The following is a 20865-nucleotide window of genomic DNA, read 5'->3' on the forward strand; positions in this document are numbered from 1 at the left end:
ATATCATCCTCAGCGCGCCTTATTGGTGAATTGCTGTCCTTCCTCCTCTCTTGCCGTGATGTGATGCTTTACCGAGAAGCAAGCCAATAAGAGTACAAGAAAGCAGCCTTCACGCGTGGGACAAAATGAGTTGCATATCTTAGTGCAAAGCGAAGGCTTTCTAGAAGACGGCCTGAATATTCCTTTCGTTGCTTCAACAATAGGTCCAAGCATTGATCGCCTTCGCCTCGATGGAATTGCTAACCACAGCTTCTAATTATAAGCATTTTTGCCTCTGTTGAACAAGAAACAAGGGAAATATTGCTCTCTCCGTATGCAGACAGGTCAAAGTGCTCGTTATCAGACCAGGGACTGGTCAAGGCTTCGACAGCAAGCCAGGTGGTCAGGACTTCAACTACATATGGACAACACAACCCAGGACTACCCCATCTGGCTGCGTTGACAAGACGTTGATCCCAAGTCCGAGTTACATAACAGCCAACATGGGAGGTGATGGGGATAATAAATACTGTACTCCGTACGAGTCAATTCAACCCCAGCGCAAATGCATTCCTCTTTGACTCGGTAGGCCATGATTTCGATAATGAGAGGCAGACATCTTCTCGTACATGCATCCCCAGCCATGCATTCTCAACTCATTTCCATACACAGCTCAACTAAGTACGAGTCCGGGGATCTCTCTATACTTAGCCTAGCTTCGGCGCCAAGCGAGGTAGGGTATCATCGCCTTGCGAGCGACCCTGCCCGAAGCCCTGGACGGATCCTCAGCCGTGGGACACCCCGTCGTACCATCCTCATGATTGTTTAACCTCTACTCATTACTTTGTATTATTGTCGGTTGTTAGATTGAATCAACAGACACGCGACTTGCTGGGTAACACCTTGGGAGGTTATTTACAGTCACCAACGGATTTGTTTATGAAACCATTAGCAAATCGGTTCCTGTCCGCCGGAGGGCGTGTCCGACACATCGGTCGCTCGCCGGAGCGAAGAAACAAAGGCGCAAAGCGCTCTAACCCTGTTCTGGGACAAGTCAGCAATGCTATGATTAAGCCAAGGGTCTAGGATGGCGCTGGAGGCATGAGTTGATGTGTCTCTCTCTCCCTTCGGGCCACACACGAATAAAGCAACTAATTGAAACCAGCCGGTTGGTCGTATCTCTGAACCCTATCTTGACTCTCTGCCTCGCTGCCGTGTCACGTGGAGCAAATCATGTTGAGGTCCATGGGGAATCCGCCAACGGTCTCTGGCGGCTGCGTGACCCTCCAGGGTTTGACCCCAGGATGCCCACGCTGGTCCGCGTGAGTGATGGGTTGAACAGCGTCAGCCAATGATGGAGTGGGAAACGGCATCTCTATCTGTTGGAACGATCTCAGTCGACCAGCCCCCTGCTTTCTCGACTCCCTTTCAGCATCCCTCTCTTTCGCCCAAACAGCCTAGGGATGATTTCTGTTCTTAAATTCCGCCACTCGATATTTTCTTCTCGTTGTGTCCTGTACGCCTAGCTTGCGTGCCCGGGTTCCTCCGTATAACAGCTTGGCCCTTCTTGGGAAGAAACCACTGATGACTTGGCCATGGGCAGATTGCCTCCATTAGGATGCGCCCAGCAAACGCCCAGAAAACAGAGCTAAAGACTTTCCACTGGTCAAGGGAATGTACTCTGTACCCCTTGCAACTAGGCTTATTGTGGAGAAATATTTCCGACTCCATTATCGCTCACCTATTATCACGAACATTTTATAATTTGGTGTTCAATATTATAAGCGAAAAAAGGTCAAGGGTTTTCTTTGCACAAGTGAGTTCCCGTTGTCCAGACAGCCTCTTATCTTAATGGTCTCGGTCAGGGGTTGTCCCCATATCTGTCCAAAACTCTGGCGGTTATCAACTAGCCCCTTCGTATCCAATCAAGCAAGGGTCTTGTCTGGGGAAGGAAGAAGACAAGGGATAGCCTAGAGGTCGGATATGGAGACGCCAAAGAAAGTGACATGGGTGCCTGGTAAGGTGTACGTCGTAATAAAACCTCCGAAAACCAACAGAACTTGCGATGGCCTTTCTGGAGGGCGACGAATACAATGCAGCACCTATTGGTGGGCTATGATTAGTCGGGTATTTACTCCTCGAGGAAATTCCCCCCTAGGACGAAAGCGGGAGGAGGTTCGCTTCCGCTAATATCATTACAACATAGAAATGCTGTTGCTGCTTGTGTCGAGGCGCCCAAATCTCACCTACGGCACCTGGCAGCCCATGCAACCCCCGATGCACTCACACTGGGCGCCGCCCTTTGGACAGCACCACACTCAAACTAATTGTGGACAAATGCGAGGCAAACCTCTCTGTGTCAGCTCTGTCCGCCTCTCAGGGCCAATTTCACGTGCTACCGCACCAAAGGAGCAGACTCGGATATTAAAATAGAAATCAAACTTAGCCAAACTAGCAAGCCTCAAACACGGTCCTGCTCAAATGCAATTTCCGAATAAGCATCTGTTGATGTACATCGGATGAGGAGGAGGCGGCTCTAGCAGAATGACTGGTGGTGGCACAGAGTTCAGCTATTTTCAAGCTGTCAAATGAGTGCTCGGATACCGAACAAGCACCTGCACTTTCTACGCTAATGTGCCACTATCTTCGGGATCTATGCATGTTTAATGTGGGAATGACTGACTTCCTGGTCCCCTAGAAGGTTTCCCCCGACACACTCCACACGGGACCCCCGTTGCAACCCCCCAAGCCTGCAGTCAGTGGATTGTTCGACAGGGTGCTCAATTGCGAGCTTCCCCAGCTCCTTCGTCGCCAAATCAGTGGACTGGAGTCCCCATTTTTAGTGGCGACGTCTGAGATGGCGAATAATCTGGAAGGGCCAAGGGGCAGAAGAAGCAAAGAAAGAAAAAACACAGCAAGTTAAACTCAAAACTCTCGCGTTGGTTCATCTTGTTCGTTGCTCGTTTGGGGGTAGCGTGCCTCCCTCCCTGTCCCTCCTCCAGGCTCAAGCAACTCAACAATCCCACACCACAAGAGGGGACTCTGTTCTCCACGGTTACAAGCGGGTCGTCTGTTAGACCTTGGGTGACTGAAGATCCCTTGGACCATGTGGTGCCTACATATAGAGGGGGCCGTTTCCCCTTTGACGGACGCTCCGGGGATTTTTCAGCTCTGGTCTTGATTGTGCCACTCGATCCTGTCCGCAGTCAAATCTCAACCGAAGAGTGCCAGTCGACCAAGCGGCCGAATATCTACGACCATGACTGCTTCAGGAGGCTCTGAGGCCGACGGCCGTGACAGCCCCAAATACACTTCGGCCCTTGATGAGAAAGAGTTATCTACCGTCCAGGCCATTGCCGCCAATGGTGCCCACGAGAGTGACGATGAAGCTACCGGCCTCCGTAAGGAACTTCCTACAGATGAGGAGATAGCGACCTTGCGTCGTGTCCCTGATAGGATCCCATGGATTGCTTTCAGCATTGCCTTCGTCGAATTGTGCGAGCGATTTTCATACTATGGAACAACCGCTGTTTGTAAGTATCCCATTATTATCTATTCTGCTCTATTCGAGTCTAAAATTGGCCAATTCGACTGACCTTTATTCATCATAGTCGTCAACTTCATTCAACAGCCACTTCCAAAGGGCTCGACTGCTGGTAACAGCGTCGGGCCTGGTATTATCACCAGCCGTGTCCCCGGTGCCCTCGGTCTAGGTCAACGAGCGTCTACCGCTATCAGTACATGTATGCATTTTTTTCTTTCCAAATATCAATTACCATCTGAGTCTTGCTAACCTAACTCTAGTTAACTCTTTCTGGGCCTATATCATGCCTTTGGTTGGTGCCTACATCGCGGAGGAGCATCTTGGACGTTTCAGAACAATCATGTACTCGATTGCCTGTGCGCTTGTTGGACACACCATCCTTATCATCTCCGCCATCCCTCCAGTTATTAAGAATCCGAATGGTGCACTTCCATGCTTCGTCATTGGTCTTGTTATCATGGGTGTCGGAACTGGTGGATTCAAGTATGTTTATAACCCTTACTGAAGTCGAGTGTTGAGGTACAGCCCATGCTAACCGTAATTGCAGATCCAACATTTCCCCCCTGATTGCTGAGCAATACACAGAAACCCAGATGTATATCCGAACGGAAAAGTCAGGAGAACGAGTTATTGTTGACCCTGCTGCAACAGTGTCTCGTATCTTCATTTTGTTCTACCTCATGATCAACATCGGCTCGCTCTGTGGTCAAATTGGCATGGTTTTCGCTGAAAAATATGTCGGATTCTATCTCTCCTTCCTCCTTCCAACACTTATGTTTTGCCTATGCCCGTTGGTGCTGTTCATTTGCCGCAAGAGATACGTCCGTACGAAACCAGGTGGCTCAATTTACTACAAGGCCATGAAACTCATTGGACTCGTCGCCAAGGGCAAGGGCTCTTGGAACGTCGCTAAGATGTAAGTGGCCTGATTATTCCCATTATTCCCCTCTTTCACGTACTAATCATATTCATGGAATAGGAGCCGTGACTTCAAGCACCCAGACAGCTGGAATGCTTGCAAACCCAGTCGCCTTGCAAACAAGCCAGCTTGGATGACATTTGATGATGCTTGGGTTGACGAAGTTCGACGAGGCATTATTGCTTGTTCCGTCTTCCTGTGGTACCCTCTTTTCTGGGTAGCATATAACCAAGGAACTACCAACCTTACCTCTCAGGCCGCCACTCTGGAGCTCGCTGGAGTACCAAACGATATCATCAACAATCTCAACCCCATCACCCTCATTGTTTTCATTCCAATCATGGACAGGATCGTTTATCCTTCTCTCCGAAAGAGTGGCATCCGGTTCACCCCCATCAAGCGTATCACCACCGGTTTCTTCCTTGCTGGCTGTGGAATGGTTTCTTCTGCTGTCCTGCAGTATTATATTTACAAAACCAACCCATGTGGTAACGAGGCAAGCAAATGCAAGACAGAGTATGGAAAGAACTCTCCCATCAGTGTCTGGGTTCAAGCTGTTGCCTATGTCCTCGGTGGTGTCTCTGAAATTTTTGCATCAGTGACATCTCTTGAATATGCATTCATGAAGGCCCCGAGAAACATGCGATCTCTAGTTCAAGCGTTCGCACTTTTCATGAACGCCATCTCCTCCGCTCTGCTCCAGGCCCTGGTTGGCTTGTCAGCTGATCCTCTTCTCATTTGGAACTACACTGTTACCGCCTGCCTATCGTTTATTGGATGTATTGGCTTCTGGATTAGCAACCGCAAGGCTGACCAGGCTGAGGACGAACTGAACCAACTTGCTGTGGCAGACTTCCATGCTGGAGACAAGGAAGGGGAAAAAGCTGCATAAGAGAAGGATAACCCCTCTGGCAATTTTCCTTGTGTTTATATAGTCTTCATGTCCACGCCACTCTATAAGTGGTTCTATAGCCATTAATTTCAAGAGCGATTTATGTGTTCATTACTTTTTCTAAACTCACTACCTTGGCTTCAATCAACTTAGGATGAATGTAAACCTATCTCCGGAAAAAATCAACTACCATTAGAGGAATATTCACGAACTGCGGTTCAGATACGCCAGGATCACGTTCATACCATTAGCTCGCCCCTCTCTAAGAGCCTTTTACTCTAGACCAGGAGAATTTGATTCCAACAGTGCACAATTCTTTCCAACATATTTCCTAATGCTTCCTGGTATAGTTACCGTTTGATAGGTTGTTTGATAACTAGTTGCTCGAAGTGAAAAGAGCGTTATGTAAGTTACGATGGCTTGACATCAGGGGTTCTCAACGCATTGGCAAAGTGTTTGTATGTACTTAATCCCGACGTAAACCGCCTTTCACTGTGAACCTATCCATTCCCAGCCATCTCGCTGGCTGTCTACGATATAGTGGGACAAATGAGAATGAACGGGAAATACATATAGCAATGGTTTGAAGGCAATACTGGACTTCCTTTTCTACGCTACCCAGCCTTCCGGTTGCTCATGGTTCCCTATTCCTATTGTCCCCGTTCACCACACTCGCCTGAGATCTTGCCATGCATCCTCCATACATACCCTGGGAGAGCCTGCTCCCGCCCTCATCCTCCACGTTTCCGGTCGCATTGCTACAAGGGTAAATCATAAAACCCGGTAATACGATGGAGAAGGAAGCGGGGAAAGAGCTCGAGCAACCTGGAGGATGATGAATATTGTCGACATCAGGCCAACGACATGCAACCCTGCATGGTCTTCGGAGATATACTGGCTTGTTCACTCGTAGGTATCATGGGTATAAGTTCGGCTTCTTCCCTGGCGGTACATATCAATCCTGTGATTACTATTTACTTGCTCATCTTCAAGAGCCCTAGTCGATCAATAATTCGAATTTATAGCCAATGCACATGGAAAAACCCTCAGATTCTACCAAAAAACCGAACGAGCAGGAGGAAGCTCAAAGAGAGAATGAAATGAAAGAGCGGCGTCGTCTCCAGAATCGAATAGCTCAAAGGAATCACAGTATGGCGATGACCTTATTTTTTTGAATAGGCCTAATCACTCACAACCGTTTGGTATAGGGAGGAGAAAGCACAACAGAAATAAAAGCCTTTCTCAAGAAATTCCAGAAGAGGTTGACACCCAAGAGCCTCTTAACCATGTTTTTGGCGGTTATATACAACAAGCTCCAGAAAGCTCCTTGCTGAACTCACCGAGCTCTGTTACCCCTGGCCATGTGGCTGACGCCCAAGAAAACTTATATGCATATCTATCACCACCAAACAGTTTAAGCCCAGAGATCTTGCTTGATAAGCCAGGACGCCTCCACGAAGCCAACGATGGCCATTGCGTACCTATTGCTCCTGAGAGCCTGTTCGATAGCGAGCCTTTTGAAGGACCAAGAATGAATTTAAACACAGAGTCCTGGGATACGCATTCCTTAAACCCCTTTATAGTTCCCCGTAGGGGTGCTCAATTACCCTTGGGGAATGGGTTTGACACCGTGAGCAATCTCGATCAACCAATGGGGATTTATTTACAGCCAGATCTTGGATCAGTTGAACCGTCTATACAGAAGATGCAAATTTCAACACCTGAAGGGCACCCCGGTTCCCTACGACAATCATCTGCGGGGGATCTAGGAGTTCCCGGCTTATATATAAAAGCTAGAACATGCCCCAACATTGTTGATCGAAGTATACAATTTCCCGATAGTTCCTTAATAATGCCACTCCACGCAGATCATGGAAGCAAGTTAGACGGCAAGGTTGCACTTCATTTATCAGCGGAACGTGGCCATACTGGTACTGTGAAGTGCCTGCTTGAATATGGATCCGATATCAAAATCAAAGATAATTCAGGAGCTACGGCTTTACACTATGCTGCAAAAATGGGGCACACAAATATCGTAATGGTCCTTCTGGATAACGGAGCTGATGGAAATATCAAAGACTATCACGGACGAACACCATTGCATATGGCGGCAGAAAGAGGACATGAGGATGCAGTTCGTCTACTAGTAGAGTCGGGTGTTGACATTGATGCTTGAACCTTGAGCAGTATATTTGAACAAGTGATAATAATGGTTCCAGCTAGTTCAAATTGCCGGTACATGAATTGTAGGTTCGATTTCAATTCTATTAAACAATCAAGTATCAGGGTACCACTGGCAGCTCTGGGTCACCAGGCCACATTTCCACCTCTACATCCGGAGATATCTGGTGTTTTTCTCCCCAAGACCGGATTGTTTCGTAATCTTTGCACTGGTGCTTTGTGTTGAAGTCGACGAAGGGCCCAATACCTTTCACCCACCATTGTCCAAAAACTGAAGTATCAGCAGTGCACATTATCTGCTGTCGAAGGATATCAAGACAATGCGCTAGTTAATGATGGACTAGTTAATACATACATCAGCCGTGGGGTAGAATACTGTGGAATCTTTACCTGCATGGTGTTTTACAGTCTTCTCATTGTTGGTAAACAGGCTCCCCCCTTTTTTCAGATAATGTTCATAGCTATAGTGTGAAGTTTTCCGAAGTACGTCCTTTCATGTTAATCAGCCTTAATCCAATCACTAAATAATCAAGGGAAATCTTTGTACTTACAAGACAATGAAGATGGTGGAAAACTTCAATATGTGCCACAAAATTTCCGCCATACTTCTCCATCATTTTCACTTGGCCTTCCTGGAGGCCGTACAGAGCTCTATCTTCATGCGGGATAGCAACAGGCTGGTCTGAGATAGCATTAGCACCCAGATTTTCGGGTATACCCCTTGGTTTATCAGACTGGAACTGGCCTACATTCAACACCAAGGTCAAGCCATGCTTGGTCAACATCATCGCCGACCCATCGACGCCAGACGTGATCACCGAAGAGGGAACCATTAAATGTGACAGTGTTGTATTTTAGATTGACATCGTTTGAAATTGGCGATCCTATGGATTGGTCAATTGACAGGATTTTGGAATGTTGGCTCATATGTGGGATAGAGTACACTCACTATACTGCGAAGTATAGGTTGTACAGACATTATCCAGGTCCCAACGCTTATACTGTTCAAAGATCAATATGATGTTGCAGAAGACGGAGATACCCAGCACAAAGATGAACGAAAAGATGAGAATGGAGATTCTGCGTCGTTGAAAGCTATTTTCCTTATATTTATTTAAGAAGGGGTCATTCTCGTATGCATCAATAGACAACCTCGTGTCAGATGCACTGTTCGAATTCGACATCTCGTCTACCTTGAGAACAAGGAGATCTATAAATTCTTCTGGCATTGCCTTCACATACCTGATGTCAGTGAGTAATGATAGATAGAAAAGAGTATCACGTAATAGAGAGAGCTTTACTGACCGGCAGATCATGATGACACCCTGGTGGCTGGAAATAGGTGATCCTCCAGGTAAGCAAGCAGGGGCAGGTCAGCAACCTCGTGATCGTATAGATGCTGACATTGCAGGGAGTCATCAATCCAACGTTAGCCTAGCGGAGGGTAGAGCGACAATATAGGTATGTATGGCTTCAGACACCACTTTTCAGCGTTCTTTAAAACCCCGAAACTGCACATGTTCTATCTTCAGTTCAGAATCATACCCGCATCAACCAACCCTTATAACTCAACTGCAACGGTAGCTATCTTATCGAATATTCAAATAAAGCATACCAGCCAAAATGAAGCTCTCTGTTTCTCTAGCACTTGTTATGGCCATTACCTCTGCCTATGCTGCTCCTGTGATGGTAAGTCTAATACTTGATACTTTAAATATTTGAATAATGCTGATGGTTCCTTGTCAGGACGCCAATATCATGAAATCTGAACACCATGGAACATCGGCAGGGAAAGGGGATTATCTCGTCTATATTCCTCCTGCGGAAGACGATGAAGATTATGGAAAGATTGCACGCCGTGAAACCCCAGCCACTGACGCCGGCGCTAACACTTACTATGGCTTCTATGTTCCTGCGGCGGAGGACGATGAAGATTACGGGAATGATGTACAGAATGCGTAGGCTGCAGTATGTGGTAATTGAGGCTTGTATGTTAGGCCCGTGGGGGCTAACATGGCATATCAAGAAGTTTCACATCAGGCTTGATATAAGGCTAGGCAATATAGCCGATAGATTAATAAATTACAAGTTCACATCAATTTCTCCTTACTGTATAAGTCTTTGTAGCTACCTAGTATCTATATCTCCCAGTCTATCAATACCTTGGTTTTCAAGTTATCAAGAATCTATAAGGAAGCCATAAATGTATCGAATAGAGACTACTTCGGAATCTATTGCTTAACGACTTTTTCACCCCCAAGAATTTATCATACATTACGTATCTCATGGAATTGGAAGTCATAATTCTGTATTTGCGTTCTGTCAACTCTGAATTAACCAGGGAGATACTTTACATCACCGAATTGTTGGGAGGGGAAACAATGAGGTCAAACGTTGAGAGTTCAATCCTTATCCAAGCGAACACATGTCCCAAGCCCAAATTCAACCTGCGTCTTTCTTCCTAGTCCTGGTGGTTGGGTAATGAGGGCTTCGTTACAATGATTCACATGGTTGAAATTAATAGCCTGCGTATGGATGTATACACCTTTTTCTCCCCACCTCACGCGCTTCGTTGCTTTGGTCAATATGCGCCAATTGTACAAGCAGTGCGCGGAGTGGTATGGCTCCCAGGTATTTGCAACCAGTGAATCAAGATTTTTCAGCGAATCGGCAGCGATAGGAATGGTATGATTGTGGTCTTCCCACCAAGGGAGAGGTCCAGCACCTCCAATCTTCGCTAGGTCTGTCGAGTTTGAGAGAACATCTAGCGCAAGCTCTTCATCGTAACATATTTTTGGCAGCCACGCCCCAGCCATGATATCAAGGACACATCCGCGAGAGATGGCTTCTGCCCGCGACTTGCCACAATTTGTTATCGGTTCGGGTTCCGTGGATGACGGTACGGATGAATGAAGGGTGGAAGGCGAGTGAGTGTGTGATGCCATATGTGTGTGCGAAGCTGTGGTTTTGTTAAGATCCCATAGTTTCCAGACCGCTATAACATTAAGAGTTGTTATTCCGAGTAAAAACACAAAGAGTGTTGCCCAACATCGACGATCTGAACTTCGACTCGACTTCCTTTTCATCCGAATTGAATCCTCAATATCGGAGTCAGTTTGCACCTCGTGGTAGGTAAACGGTTGGCCCATCTTGGATCATTGACCCCCCCAAGTTTCAGTATATTGAAAATATATGACTGAGTTGCATTTGATGCTACTGAGGAGAATATAAGGGCATCCCAAGGTTGAGAATCTGCTGTCCTGGGAAAACACTGCTGGGTGTTCATTGTTGTTCACGAATGAGCACGGGTATAATGGATCAAGAGATTCAGATGCCAAGTAAACTCTATGCATTGTCATAGTGCATCACTTTGGGAGGTGTGAGCAGTAATGGAAGTGCTGACATTGCAGATATGCTGACAGCGGGGAATGTAACGCTCTTCCTCGATCCCTGTCTGTTCCAACTTTATATCTCGATCCGTCCATGGACGTCGGAATAAAGTTTAGGTTTGGATTATTAATCACTTTATTTTGACTTTCTAAGGTGAGCTAACAAAACATAAGTTAAAGGGCTTGTGTATTCATGCCCTTTCAGGTTGAAACCGAAGGAGCAGCTTAACTATAGAAAAATTCTCTATGGCTCAAGGTACCATTCACCGACTTCCAGTTCCAATCTAGCCACCAATAACTCCAAATACACACATCAATATCTAACAGAATCTAAATGGCCCAAGAAGGGGATCTAGCAGCGATTTAGCGGCCCGGAAACGCCAAATATAATCACCTCGAGATAATTGAATAAAAACCTCTATACTCATGTCCTTGGTGGGGGTGGGGGCACCCAAGTCCCGTTCTTTAGCCAAACACCAACACCACCGTATAGCCCCGCTGTCGAGCCACGCAAAAACGCAAACCGGAAGAATAAGTCCTGGGGCGGGAAATTTATTTCATCGTCATTGTCATCGTCGTCATTATCATCATCGTCATAGTAATTCCTCAACGGAGACTCTCCCAGTGTAGATAGGGCACTAAGTTCTCTAGTACTTAGCCCCTGACGACCGCGACGCTGCCATGTGAATATCCCTTTTTTGGTTTCATCCACATATCCACGCCAGCGTTCGACATCATTAATAAGAACACTAACACCGTCAACATTTAGCTCTTTCATCAGCTTTCGATCCCATAGCTCGAATGTAATATTGCCGTTGCCGGGGAAATAGTGACTCTCGTATGGCAAGGCAAGAGAGACTGTAGCGGATGAGTTGGTGATGTTTGGGGAGGTAGCACCCCACCAAGTACCGACTCCCGGAATCTCCCCTAGTGCATCGGGGGTTTCAATTATGGAAGCAAAACCCCATCTTCCAACACCATGAACGAAGAGGCCGAGGAGAAGGCCCTGGTATATAATAGAGGGTCGAGTAGGTATAGCAGTCCCGGGCATGAGGAGAATAGCTAATATGTAGTGATGGATACGTAGACGTAGTCCCGGAAGAGCAAGCAGAATAAATATTGAAATCGCAATGACCAGATAAATTTTGATGAAGTGGAAAAATAGGCCTCCCTGGCGTATCTGCCAGGCTTGGGTAAGGACTATAGAGATGACGATAGTCAAAACAATAGCCAATGCAACAGGAGCACCCGGTTGATTCTGTATGTCATGTGGGGTGAGGCGTTGAATTGGAATCCAACTCGCGAAAGTGTAGTTGTTGAGCGCTCCGATGAAGGCTGGAACTAGGTATAAGATGGTTCTGGTGATCTGGTACATCGGTGGAGAGGAGAGCGGTTTAAGCAGCGGTACCGCGCAATATAGATATAGGACATAGGCAATGAAACTGGCCGGTAGAAGACGGGAGAACAGCATGGAGAGCAGTTCGGCCATACCAGCAACTCCGGGAGGGTCTGAGACAAGACCCACATGCATGATAAGGATAACGAACGTGCTGAAGAAGAAAACGGCAGGTGAGGTGGTGAATATAGACAGAAGCGCGAGCGTGGTTGCGGTGATGGCGAGTAGAACCCATCTCATATCCCGTGGACACTTGAATTCTTTCCCCTCTAACTTCACGAACTTGTATGACTTTGGAAACTTGGATGGAAATCCGGTGGAATTGAATCCATGTGCTTCGCTAGCGAAGTACTCGTCAGAAGAGCCTACCAACTGCACAACACCGCATCCTCCGTTGGCACCAGAAACAACACCAGCATGTATTGCAGCCTGGCAAACGTAACTGTCTGCACGATATATTGCATCTTCTTTGGGAGCTCCCGGTGCAGGACCGCCGACGATAAGAGGCTGATAATTCAGCGTTTGATTGCCAACAATGTAAGGGTTGAGTAGCTTTGTGCTTGTGCAGAAAGCCGGGCATCGGAACGCAAAGGAGGAGGCTTCAAAAGGCCTGCAGTCATAGCCGTTTAAGCCACAACGATGAGCGTTGGTCCTATATCGAGAGGATGATAAGTATGATAATGAAAGACAAACTCTCCGGGGTCAGCAATTCTCACCAGTAATTCGCACTGCAACCTATTGGGCTCGGAATCCCATATCCTTCGATGTGGCCTGAAGATGCTGAATGTCGTAGGATAAGACCCCATGACAGAAACCAGGCGAAATAAAGCCCCAGTAGTAAGAATATCTTCTGCTTTCTCTTCGGGAAGTATTGCTCCAAGAAGAGAACAGGAGCCTCCTGAATACTTGGGAAGAGAGGTTCAAATCGTAGATTATGGGGTGGGTCTGGGCCCTTTAACCATTTAACTGTCGCACGTCCAGCCTTGCGCAACGGAAGTGGCACCCAGCCCCAGCGGAAGGACTTGGAACTTTCAGATAGCCAGACTGGTACCACTGAAGGAACGTCGTTTGCAAGGCCGAAGGGAAGGATATTGTCGTTGTTGGCCCGGTCCGGGTCGTGATCGACTATAGGAATAGCAGATTGTTCAGACAGGACTGGTTGCCCGTCTGAACCAGGTATGTGCTCGTCAGGCATCGTGAAGGTCGCGCATACGGCGGTAAACGCCGAGTAGATATGTCCACCTGATTCGGGGTCGGCCAGCACTGGGAATATATTATCTTCACAGGTGTCAACGAGGCCTATAAGGCTACTTAAAAGACGAAGGACGAAACTTTTCCGTAAAAGGGCGTTCTCCTGTCGATGACGCAACCCTTCGCGTCCATCCACGGTGAAACTGTCGATGAACGAACCATCCGGGGGATCCGTTGGCTTATATAAGACCCCGGGAACCCGCCAAGTGCGGCGCAGGTGACGTCTAAATTTAGGCTGCATAAGCGCCACTAGGCGAAAAGATAATCCGATCCTGAAAGCGCCCATTGGCTGATTTAGCGCGAACTACTGCAGGTGTCCGCGAACCCTCCTCGCAAGAGTCGTTCAACCGTTTCATATTGTACCTACCCAGGGCATATTGTTCATAATCTCTCGGGAAATATGTGCATCTGGGGGTTAATCTTTATGGCTCAGGTATGAGCACAACATGGGCTTTCGAACATCGCTCGGATATGGATCAAGTGGTGCAGATGTTTATCTTTTACACATCCCGTGAAGTGTAAAAAATAGAGTATTGCAGGCCAAGTAATAGTATGAGGAACGGCACTATTCATAATGTATCCTTAATGCTTGACTTCCTATTTGAAAAAGACTAGTATTTGCAATATCAGTATGGGTGCTACTACTTCAACTGTCTGCATTTCGGGCTGCAATCAGCCTATGCTCTCAGTCAACACAACCGAAGTCTTCTTTAGAACATACAATATGAAACATTAAATTGCATGCTTTTAGTATCATTATGTCACGCCTGGTGTCTTAGTATAGAGGTACGGAGTAGAATTGGGAAGTGATTTTTACCCAAAGTCCCAAACTTTAGCCTCTTCTTCGCATTGCTGCTGCAGCTGATTCTTGCTCTCGCCCACTAGAACCTGCCGACTTTCCAGTATCTATCAGGTTAGGATTTGTTCCGGCCATCCATCCAGCCAAATCAAAGTCTTGAGCAGGGTTGGCAGGCTTATTTCTCTTTGCAGCACGCTGCTTCTCAAACTCCTCGCGGGTTTCAGGGTCCACTAATTCCCATAGTTAGATTAAATCCATAAACAGGTAACAATAACAGCAGGTGTAAAAACCAAGAAAACGCAAAGATAGACATACTGTTTTCGATGAGGTATGGCATTCCAAACGTAACGGCCAAGGCAAAGATGGCGAGAAGAAGCATGGGGTTTCTCAGTAATGCCAATGGAGAGACTAAACGTAAAAAGAAATGAAAGATTAGTCTTCCTGCTTATTGAATATAAGGTATCCATGACTGGAGCAAAACGTATTGGGCGGGGAGGATTACATTTCTCTCTTTGCTCGTAAAAGTCCTTCTTTGCAAGCACCTTCGCTTCCACAACGACTACCCCAGGCTCATAATCGCCGCCCGAGATAATCTTCTCCGCTCCCTTGTTATCCCATGGGTTGCCACGATAAGTCTCCCAGACACCGATTATCTTGCCAGTCTCCGAGGAGACGTCGACTCTGTACGGCGCAAAGACATGGGTTTTTGAATGGATATCCAGGAGGTACGATATCGGCTTTTCGGGGCCCGTAGATGCTATCGGAAGTGATATATCATCAAATACGAAGGTCGAAAGGTGGGATAGTGGTGCCTTTAGAGGTCCATTGGGCTGAGAGGTGGTGGTAAGCGTTGCGTAGGTGGATGACGGCAGCGAGCCGATTCGGACGGAAGATGGGAGGGCGACCGTTAGCGAGGATGCGGCGGAGAGAGTGCTGGAGGACAGAGCAAGGAGCGAAAGCAGAACGGACGAATATGGAAAACGCATGGCGGCGGAGTTGCTGGCTGCCACCTTGTGCACTCCGTTGCAGCGAGATTGTTGATGTTGCGAGAAGCTCAAAGTTCCGCCAAGGGTTGGGCGGGCGGCTCTTCTCTTTGGGCTTGGCGCACCGCGTCGGACTCTCCGATATCTTAATTTTACAGTGAGGCCACCCGACACGAGACATTGGCCTAATTATTTTCAAAAAACTGGTGATTGGTGTCTGCGTTATGGATATATTTCCCGTGTGGAGTATGAATTGCGTAATGATATCATATTTTGTTTATATACCGAATAATAATAATATCTACCCTAGTACTTGATACAAGAAGAGAAACATGTCTAATGCGGCGCTCCACACCTGGTTACCTTATCCCCCTTACAACTTAGCTTTAGCTCCCTTGCCTGCTGAGAGGTCAGGAATATGGGAATATAGCTTATCAAAGATGTCACGGTACATCTTGACGGATTGAGGACGCTTCAATTTTAGGCTGGTGTACCATGTTAGCATCTGGTGATATCAAAACCACAGTTGATGGGAACTTACGTAGGGGTCAATAGACCGTTATCGATGGAGAATGGATCAACCATGAGAGCAACGTTCTTCACCTTTTCGTAGCCCGAGAGCTTGTTCACTCTAGCAGCATGCTCCATGTCCCTTAGGACAGCGAGAACGACCTTCTCGTCGCTGGCAGCGGCCTTCAGGGCCTCAGCGTCGCCCATAGCAATCTGCTTCTTCAGCACTTTGCTGGCAAAAGGAGCAAAGATGTCTGGCTGGATGCCAAGGATGGCGACGAGATGCGACTGGACGCTATCACCGTGGACAAATGCCTGCGCAATGTATGGGCAGGAGCTCTGGTAGATGCCCTCGAGGCGCTCAGGAGATACATATTCACCCTGCGCAAGTTTTAGCAAGTTCTTCCGGCGATCGATTATGTGGAATCGGCCATGTTCATCGATCTGGCAGACATCTCCAGTGCGGAACCATCCGTCCTCCGTCATAGCTTTGGCGGTTTCTTCGGGGTTCTTAAAGTATTCCCGGAACACAGTGTTTCCACGAAGCAGTAATTCACCTCGGGGATATGGCTTGTCATCGACGGAGTAGTCCATCTCGGGGAGAGAGAGCAGACAGGCTTCCTGAGCGATGGCAACGGAGCCGCAGTGGCCAGCAGTCAAGTCATGGTTGCCCTGGCAAGTGGCAATGGCGTAGCTCTCAGTCAATCCGTATCCCTGGACAATATTGGTACCAAATGCAACTCGAAGGAACTGGTGGAGGGATGCATCGAGAGGTGCTGAGCCAGAGACCATACATCTCATGCGGTCGAATCCGAGTCCAGCGGCGACCTTCTTAGTCCAGATCCTGTCATAGACTGAGTGCTTGTAGGTGGCATCTTGTGGTTTGGCGTCGACTAGATTGGTAGTCTTGGTAGCAACGACATGTCTCGAGAGAGCGCCCTTGAAGCCAGGCTGTTCGACAGTAGCGGCACGGATAGCTCCGCCGAAACGGCTGTAAAGACGTGGAACAGAGGCAAGCACGGTCGGCCTCAATAACTTGAAGTCATCGACAAGCTCGAGAATGTTTCCGTGGAAGTATCCAATTTGGCCGCCACCCCAGAGAAGAGTTTGTTCAATCATTCGTCCATAAATATGAGCAAGTGGTAGATAGGAGCAAGCAACGTCCCCTGGGCCCTGTGGGAAGGCGCTCAGAGAGCAGGAAGCAGCAGCAACGGCATTTGCATGGGTGAGGACAACTCCCTTGGGCAGGCCAGTGGTGCCAGAAGTATAGTTGATGGTGACAATATCATCTGGCGAAGGGAGGGTGTAGGGACGATTAAGAGACGCCCCTAGCTCCTCAACTTCCTTGAGGGTGTAAATGGTAACGCCAAGCTCTTTGGCAATAGGATTAAGGATATCACGCTTGGTGTGGCCCTGGGGCTCGTCGGAATCGAGGTCTTCAAGACATACGATGAACTTCAAGGTAGGAAGACGGGGCTTCAGCTTAAGCAGCGTGGGGACATGTGGCAAGGAACAGGCCACACAGGCAAGCTCAGTATTCTGGATGATGTACTCGGTAGCTTCTGGACCGAGGGTCTCGTAGATGGAGACTGAGAATATTCCCTGAGACATACAGGCCATATCTAAATTGCTGTTAGCTACAACGCTGCATCGGACATAGGGAGAGTAAACTCACCGACAAGCTGCCATTCCGGCCGATTCTGGCACCAAAGACCAACTCCATAGTTTCGGCCCTGGACCCCGATGCGCTCGTGGAGTTCAGCCAGACCAACTCCGATGGCTGCCCGTCGCTTCTGCACGGTCTGGTAGTCCATCCAAACATATGGTCCATAGCTCTTAGTGGCGGGGATCCAAGGACGGTATCCGAGACAAGGCCTCTTTGGATACAGCGAGGCTAAATTGAAATTAGCCAAACAGCTCTCTCGAAACTCACATCATGTGTAACAAAGGGGGCCAAACGAACCGGCAGACTCAAACATGTCATGGCCTGTGCGGACCTATTGTTGAAACGAAAAGCAGGTCAGTACATGTCGCATTATTGTGAAAAGGCGCTTCTTCGTAGAACAAAGAAAATAGGCTAGAGACTCCAGGTGCAATAGTGTATAGATCTGTGTATGGCTCACTTTTGGATCGAGGGTCTTGGGGAGCTCCTTGCTGCCGACCTTCCAGTGCCGATACACCTTGCTCCGGCCTGGTAGCTCAGAGTTGGGCACCGGGACGGACTCTGGCGTTCCCTTGGGCGGCTTCTGGCTGTATTGCGCAGCAGCCGCCTGGAGCGCTGGTTCGGACGAGAAGAGCATTGCGGCAGCGTGCGTGTCTCAACGCTAGAGGATAGGTATACTGCAGGTATCGATGCCGGCCGCAAAAATAGCCAATGCCAGCTGTCTGGTATCCCAACGGGCTCTGTGGTCTCTTGTCTCTGTCCTCCGCTGGAGGGTCGAATACGGCGAACGTTACGGAGATGGATATTAGGGAGGATTAATCCGTCACTACACCGGCCACCAGACACACCGTTAGCTTGACAGACGCTGCAGAAATGCTGGGGGGAAATGCGCATGGAAGAGCTAGAACTGCAGACGTGGCACCAGAAGGGAATTAATAGACGGGAGCCGGCATGGACGCACCAGGACGCAGAGCGATGCGAGAAATAAGGATAGCTAGCCGGTCATTCCACACCACGGATTCAAGCAGAGGAGTAGGAGGGAGGAAGAAGAAGAAGAAGAAGAAGAGGAAGAAGAGAGGGAGGGCGAGGAGTATATGCAGGCGACGGAGCAGAGAGGAAGATTGATGGACGAAGATTTCCCTTTGCGGCCGACGCCCGTCGTTTGGTGTATGCGCCGAGGAAGTACCGGTACTTCTGCGACATGGGTCTCCTCGTCCTTTCACATGGGCTCCCGGCAGGTACCTTTTCGCGGGAGACGCCGGCAAAAGAGTACCTGCACCCTGCGGGCGCTGTCCTGGGGACGTCGGGGGCGGCGCAGGTACCGGTACTTGCGCTGCGACGGTGCAAGCCTCGGCTGGGGGCCAGCTGTAACTCACTGGGCTGGGCTGGTTCCGAGTTAGCAGAGCATCCGAGACGTCGGGCTACCCGAGAGAAAAAAAAAAAAAAAAAAAAAAAGAAAAAGAAAGAAAGAAAGAAAGAAAGAAAGAAGAGAGAGAGACGGCCAGCGATCACTTCACATGCATCGTCATTCGTTCTATCGCTCTCCAGCTGGGCTGGCTGGGCCAGAGAATATATAAACTAGTTGGCTATTTACGTTGTGTATCTCCTTCCCTTGCGGAGAACATATCGCCCATTTCCCCGTCTCTTCAAACAACACCCGGCGACGACGACGGTGCGCTCTACGCAGTACGGTCGGCAAGAGCAGCGTTGCAGGCGGCGAAGGACTGCTCGAAGTCGGCGATGATGTCGTCGATATGCTCTGTTCCGACTGAGATGCGGATGCCGTCGTCCCTGACACCAGCAGCACGGCGCTCGTCTTCGGTCAATTGCTCGTGGGTTGACGACCATGGATGGATGGCCAGCGTTTTCGAATCGCCAACACTAGTAACCGCATACAAACATTAGCCTCAACTCGCTATTGAATTGATAGTTGCGGAGTATCCGAGATGGACTTACTTGGCGAGGTTGGAAATCATCTTGAAGCCGTCGACAACCTTGACACCAGCGGCCGCACCGCCCTTGACTCCGACTGACAGAACGCCGCCAAAGCCGTTTTTGAGGTACTTCTTCGCCGTTGCGTGGCTTTCGTGGCTCTCGAGGCCAGGATACGATACATATGCGACATTCTCGTGCTTTTCCAGCCACTTGGCGAGGGCCATAGCGTTGGAGGCGTGACGTTCAGCTCGCAGACTGAGTGTCTCGAGACCAAGCAGCAGCTGCTGTGCGCCAAACGGATTGAGAGCGGAGCCAAGGTCACGAAGGATCTCGACGCGGACTAGAATGGCAAACGCGACTTTGCCAAAGGTCTCCCAGAACTTGAGTCCATGGTAACCTTCAGACGGCTCGACCAGCTGGGGGAACCGAGCGGCATGCTTGCCCCAATCGAAAGTGCCAGCGTCAACGACTACACCGGCGATCGTCGTGCCATGCCCTCCAATCCATTTAGTGGCACTGTGGACGACGATATCTGCTCCGTGGGAAATGGGACGGCAGAAATAACCTCCTGCTGCAAAGGTGTTGTCAACCTGGAACCCGTCAGCCTCAAAAAACGCTCTCCCTGTTCCCGATTTAAATTATGCGCAGCCAATCGACTTACAATAAGAGGAACGCCCCTATCATGCGCAACCTTTGCGATGGCTTCGAGGTCAGGCACGTTGAACCGTGGATTTCCAATGGTCTCGACATACACGGCCTTGGTCTTGTCGTCGATCAACGAAGCAATCTTTTCGGGATCCTCTCCCTCGACGAACTTGGTAGTAATTCCTAGACGGGGTAGGAATATCTTGAACTGGTTGTATGTGCCTCCATAGAGGTTGGTGGTAGAGATGATATTGTCACCAGCATGGGCGAGAGCAGAGATGGCCATGAACTGAGCTGCCATCCCGGAAGATGCAGCAACGGCTGCTACACCACCTTCCAAGGCAGCAATACGCTTTTCAAAGACATCGACGGTGGGCTAGGCATGCGCCAATTAGCCACTTCGCTTTTCAATTGGAGGTAAGAAAAACTAGAGAGGGGCAGGGGAACGCCATCCGTACGTTCATCAAACGGCTGTAGATGTTGCCAAATTCCTTCAGACTAAATAACCGAGCAGCATGTTCAGAGTTCTTGAAAGTGAAGGACTAGGAAGAGTAAGCAAAGCGTATTCTAGGTTCTCGAGGAGCAGCGGCATCCGTAGTTCAACTAACAGTACTGGCATAAACCGGGACAGCACGGGCATTGGTAGCCGGACAGGGCTCTTGTCTAGTCATCCATTCTATCAGTATGCATTGCGCCATGCGAATCAATGGTTAAGTTCAATCCTACCCAGCATGCAGTTGGAGAGTCTCGAAACGGCGGTTGTCAGAAGCCATGATGAG

At 48.6% G+C, this 20865-nt stretch overlaps 9 protein-coding genes across 9 annotated transcripts; 3 read left to right on the plus strand and 6 right to left on the minus strand.

Annotated features, from left to right (window-relative positions):
- Positions 1 to 3238: 3238 nt before the first annotated feature.
- ARB_06729 (MFS peptide transporter, putative) lies at positions 3239 to 5334 on the plus strand (the record flags this gene model as incomplete). The annotated part of the gene is made up of 5 exons (XM_003014923.1): positions 3239 to 3512; positions 3591 to 3722; positions 3784 to 4006; positions 4071 to 4439; positions 4503 to 5334. 5 exons carry the CDS (start codon positions 3239 to 3241, stop codon positions 5332 to 5334), a joined length of 1830 nt encoding a protein of 609 aa, XP_003014969.1.
- A 1028-nt stretch (positions 5335 to 6362) lies between these two features.
- Positions 6363 to 7510, plus strand: ARB_06730 (uncharacterized protein; the record flags this gene model as incomplete). The annotated part of the gene is made up of 2 exons (XM_003014924.1): positions 6363 to 6483; positions 6543 to 7510. 2 exons carry the CDS (start codon positions 6363 to 6365, stop codon positions 7508 to 7510), a joined length of 1089 nt encoding a protein of 362 aa, XP_003014970.1.
- Positions 7511 to 7616: 106 nt separating this feature from the next.
- On the minus strand, positions 7617 to 8300 carry ARB_06731 (uncharacterized protein; the record flags this gene model as incomplete). Its single annotated transcript, XM_003014925.1, has 2 exons — positions 7617 to 7840; positions 8003 to 8300. The coding sequence occupies 2 exons, from the start codon at positions 8298 to 8300 to the stop codon at positions 7617 to 7619; spliced, it is 522 nt and encodes a 173-aa protein (XP_003014971.1).
- Positions 8301 to 9138: 838 nt separating this feature from the next.
- ARB_06732 (uncharacterized protein) lies at positions 9139 to 9477 on the plus strand (the record flags this gene model as incomplete). Its single annotated transcript, XM_003014926.1, has 2 exons — positions 9139 to 9204; positions 9262 to 9477. 2 exons carry the CDS (start codon positions 9139 to 9141, stop codon positions 9475 to 9477), a joined length of 282 nt encoding a protein of 93 aa, XP_003014972.1.
- Positions 9478 to 9917: 440 nt separating this feature from the next.
- Positions 9918 to 10664, minus strand: ARB_06733 (uncharacterized protein; the record flags this gene model as incomplete). The annotated part of the gene is made up of 1 exon (XM_003014927.1): positions 9918 to 10664. The coding sequence occupies one exon, from the start codon at positions 10662 to 10664 to the stop codon at positions 9918 to 9920; it is 747 nt and encodes a 248-aa protein (XP_003014973.1).
- Positions 10665 to 11328: 664 nt separating this feature from the next.
- On the minus strand, positions 11329 to 13495 carry ARB_06734 (uncharacterized protein; the record flags this gene model as incomplete). Its single annotated transcript, XM_003014928.1, has 2 exons — positions 11329 to 12910; positions 13017 to 13495. The coding sequence occupies 2 exons, from the start codon at positions 13493 to 13495 to the stop codon at positions 11329 to 11331; spliced, it is 2061 nt and encodes a 686-aa protein (XP_003014974.1).
- Positions 13496 to 14383: 888 nt separating this feature from the next.
- Positions 14384 to 15336, minus strand: ARB_06735 (uncharacterized protein; the record flags this gene model as incomplete). The annotated part of the gene is made up of 3 exons (XM_003014929.1): positions 14384 to 14580; positions 14666 to 14758; positions 14853 to 15336. The coding sequence occupies 3 exons, from the start codon at positions 15334 to 15336 to the stop codon at positions 14384 to 14386; spliced, it is 774 nt and encodes a 257-aa protein (XP_003014975.1).
- Positions 15337 to 15706: 370 nt separating this feature from the next.
- ARB_06736 (uncharacterized protein) lies at positions 15707 to 18143 on the minus strand (the record flags this gene model as incomplete). The annotated part of the gene is made up of 5 exons (XM_003014930.1): positions 15707 to 15818; positions 15875 to 17465; positions 17519 to 17737; positions 17807 to 17840; positions 17967 to 18143. The coding sequence occupies 5 exons, from the start codon at positions 18141 to 18143 to the stop codon at positions 15707 to 15709; spliced, it is 2133 nt and encodes a 710-aa protein (XP_003014976.1).
- Positions 18144 to 18438: 295 nt separating this feature from the next.
- On the minus strand, positions 18439 to 20550 carry ARB_06737 (uncharacterized protein; the record flags this gene model as incomplete). The annotated part of the gene is made up of 6 exons (XM_003014931.1): positions 18439 to 18800; positions 18883 to 19059; positions 19197 to 19387; positions 19463 to 20031; positions 20103 to 20462; positions 20545 to 20550. 6 exons carry the CDS (start codon positions 20548 to 20550, stop codon positions 18439 to 18441), a joined length of 1665 nt encoding a protein of 554 aa, XP_003014977.1.
- Positions 20551 to 20865: the final 315 nt, after the last annotated feature.

Source organism: Trichophyton benhamiae (assembly GCF_000151125.1).
Source record: "Trichophyton benhamiae CBS 112371 chromosome Unknown contig00476.0, whole genome shotgun sequence".
In the NCBI taxonomy this organism is placed as follows: Eukaryota; Fungi; Ascomycota; class Eurotiomycetes; order Onygenales; family Arthrodermataceae; genus Trichophyton; species Trichophyton benhamiae.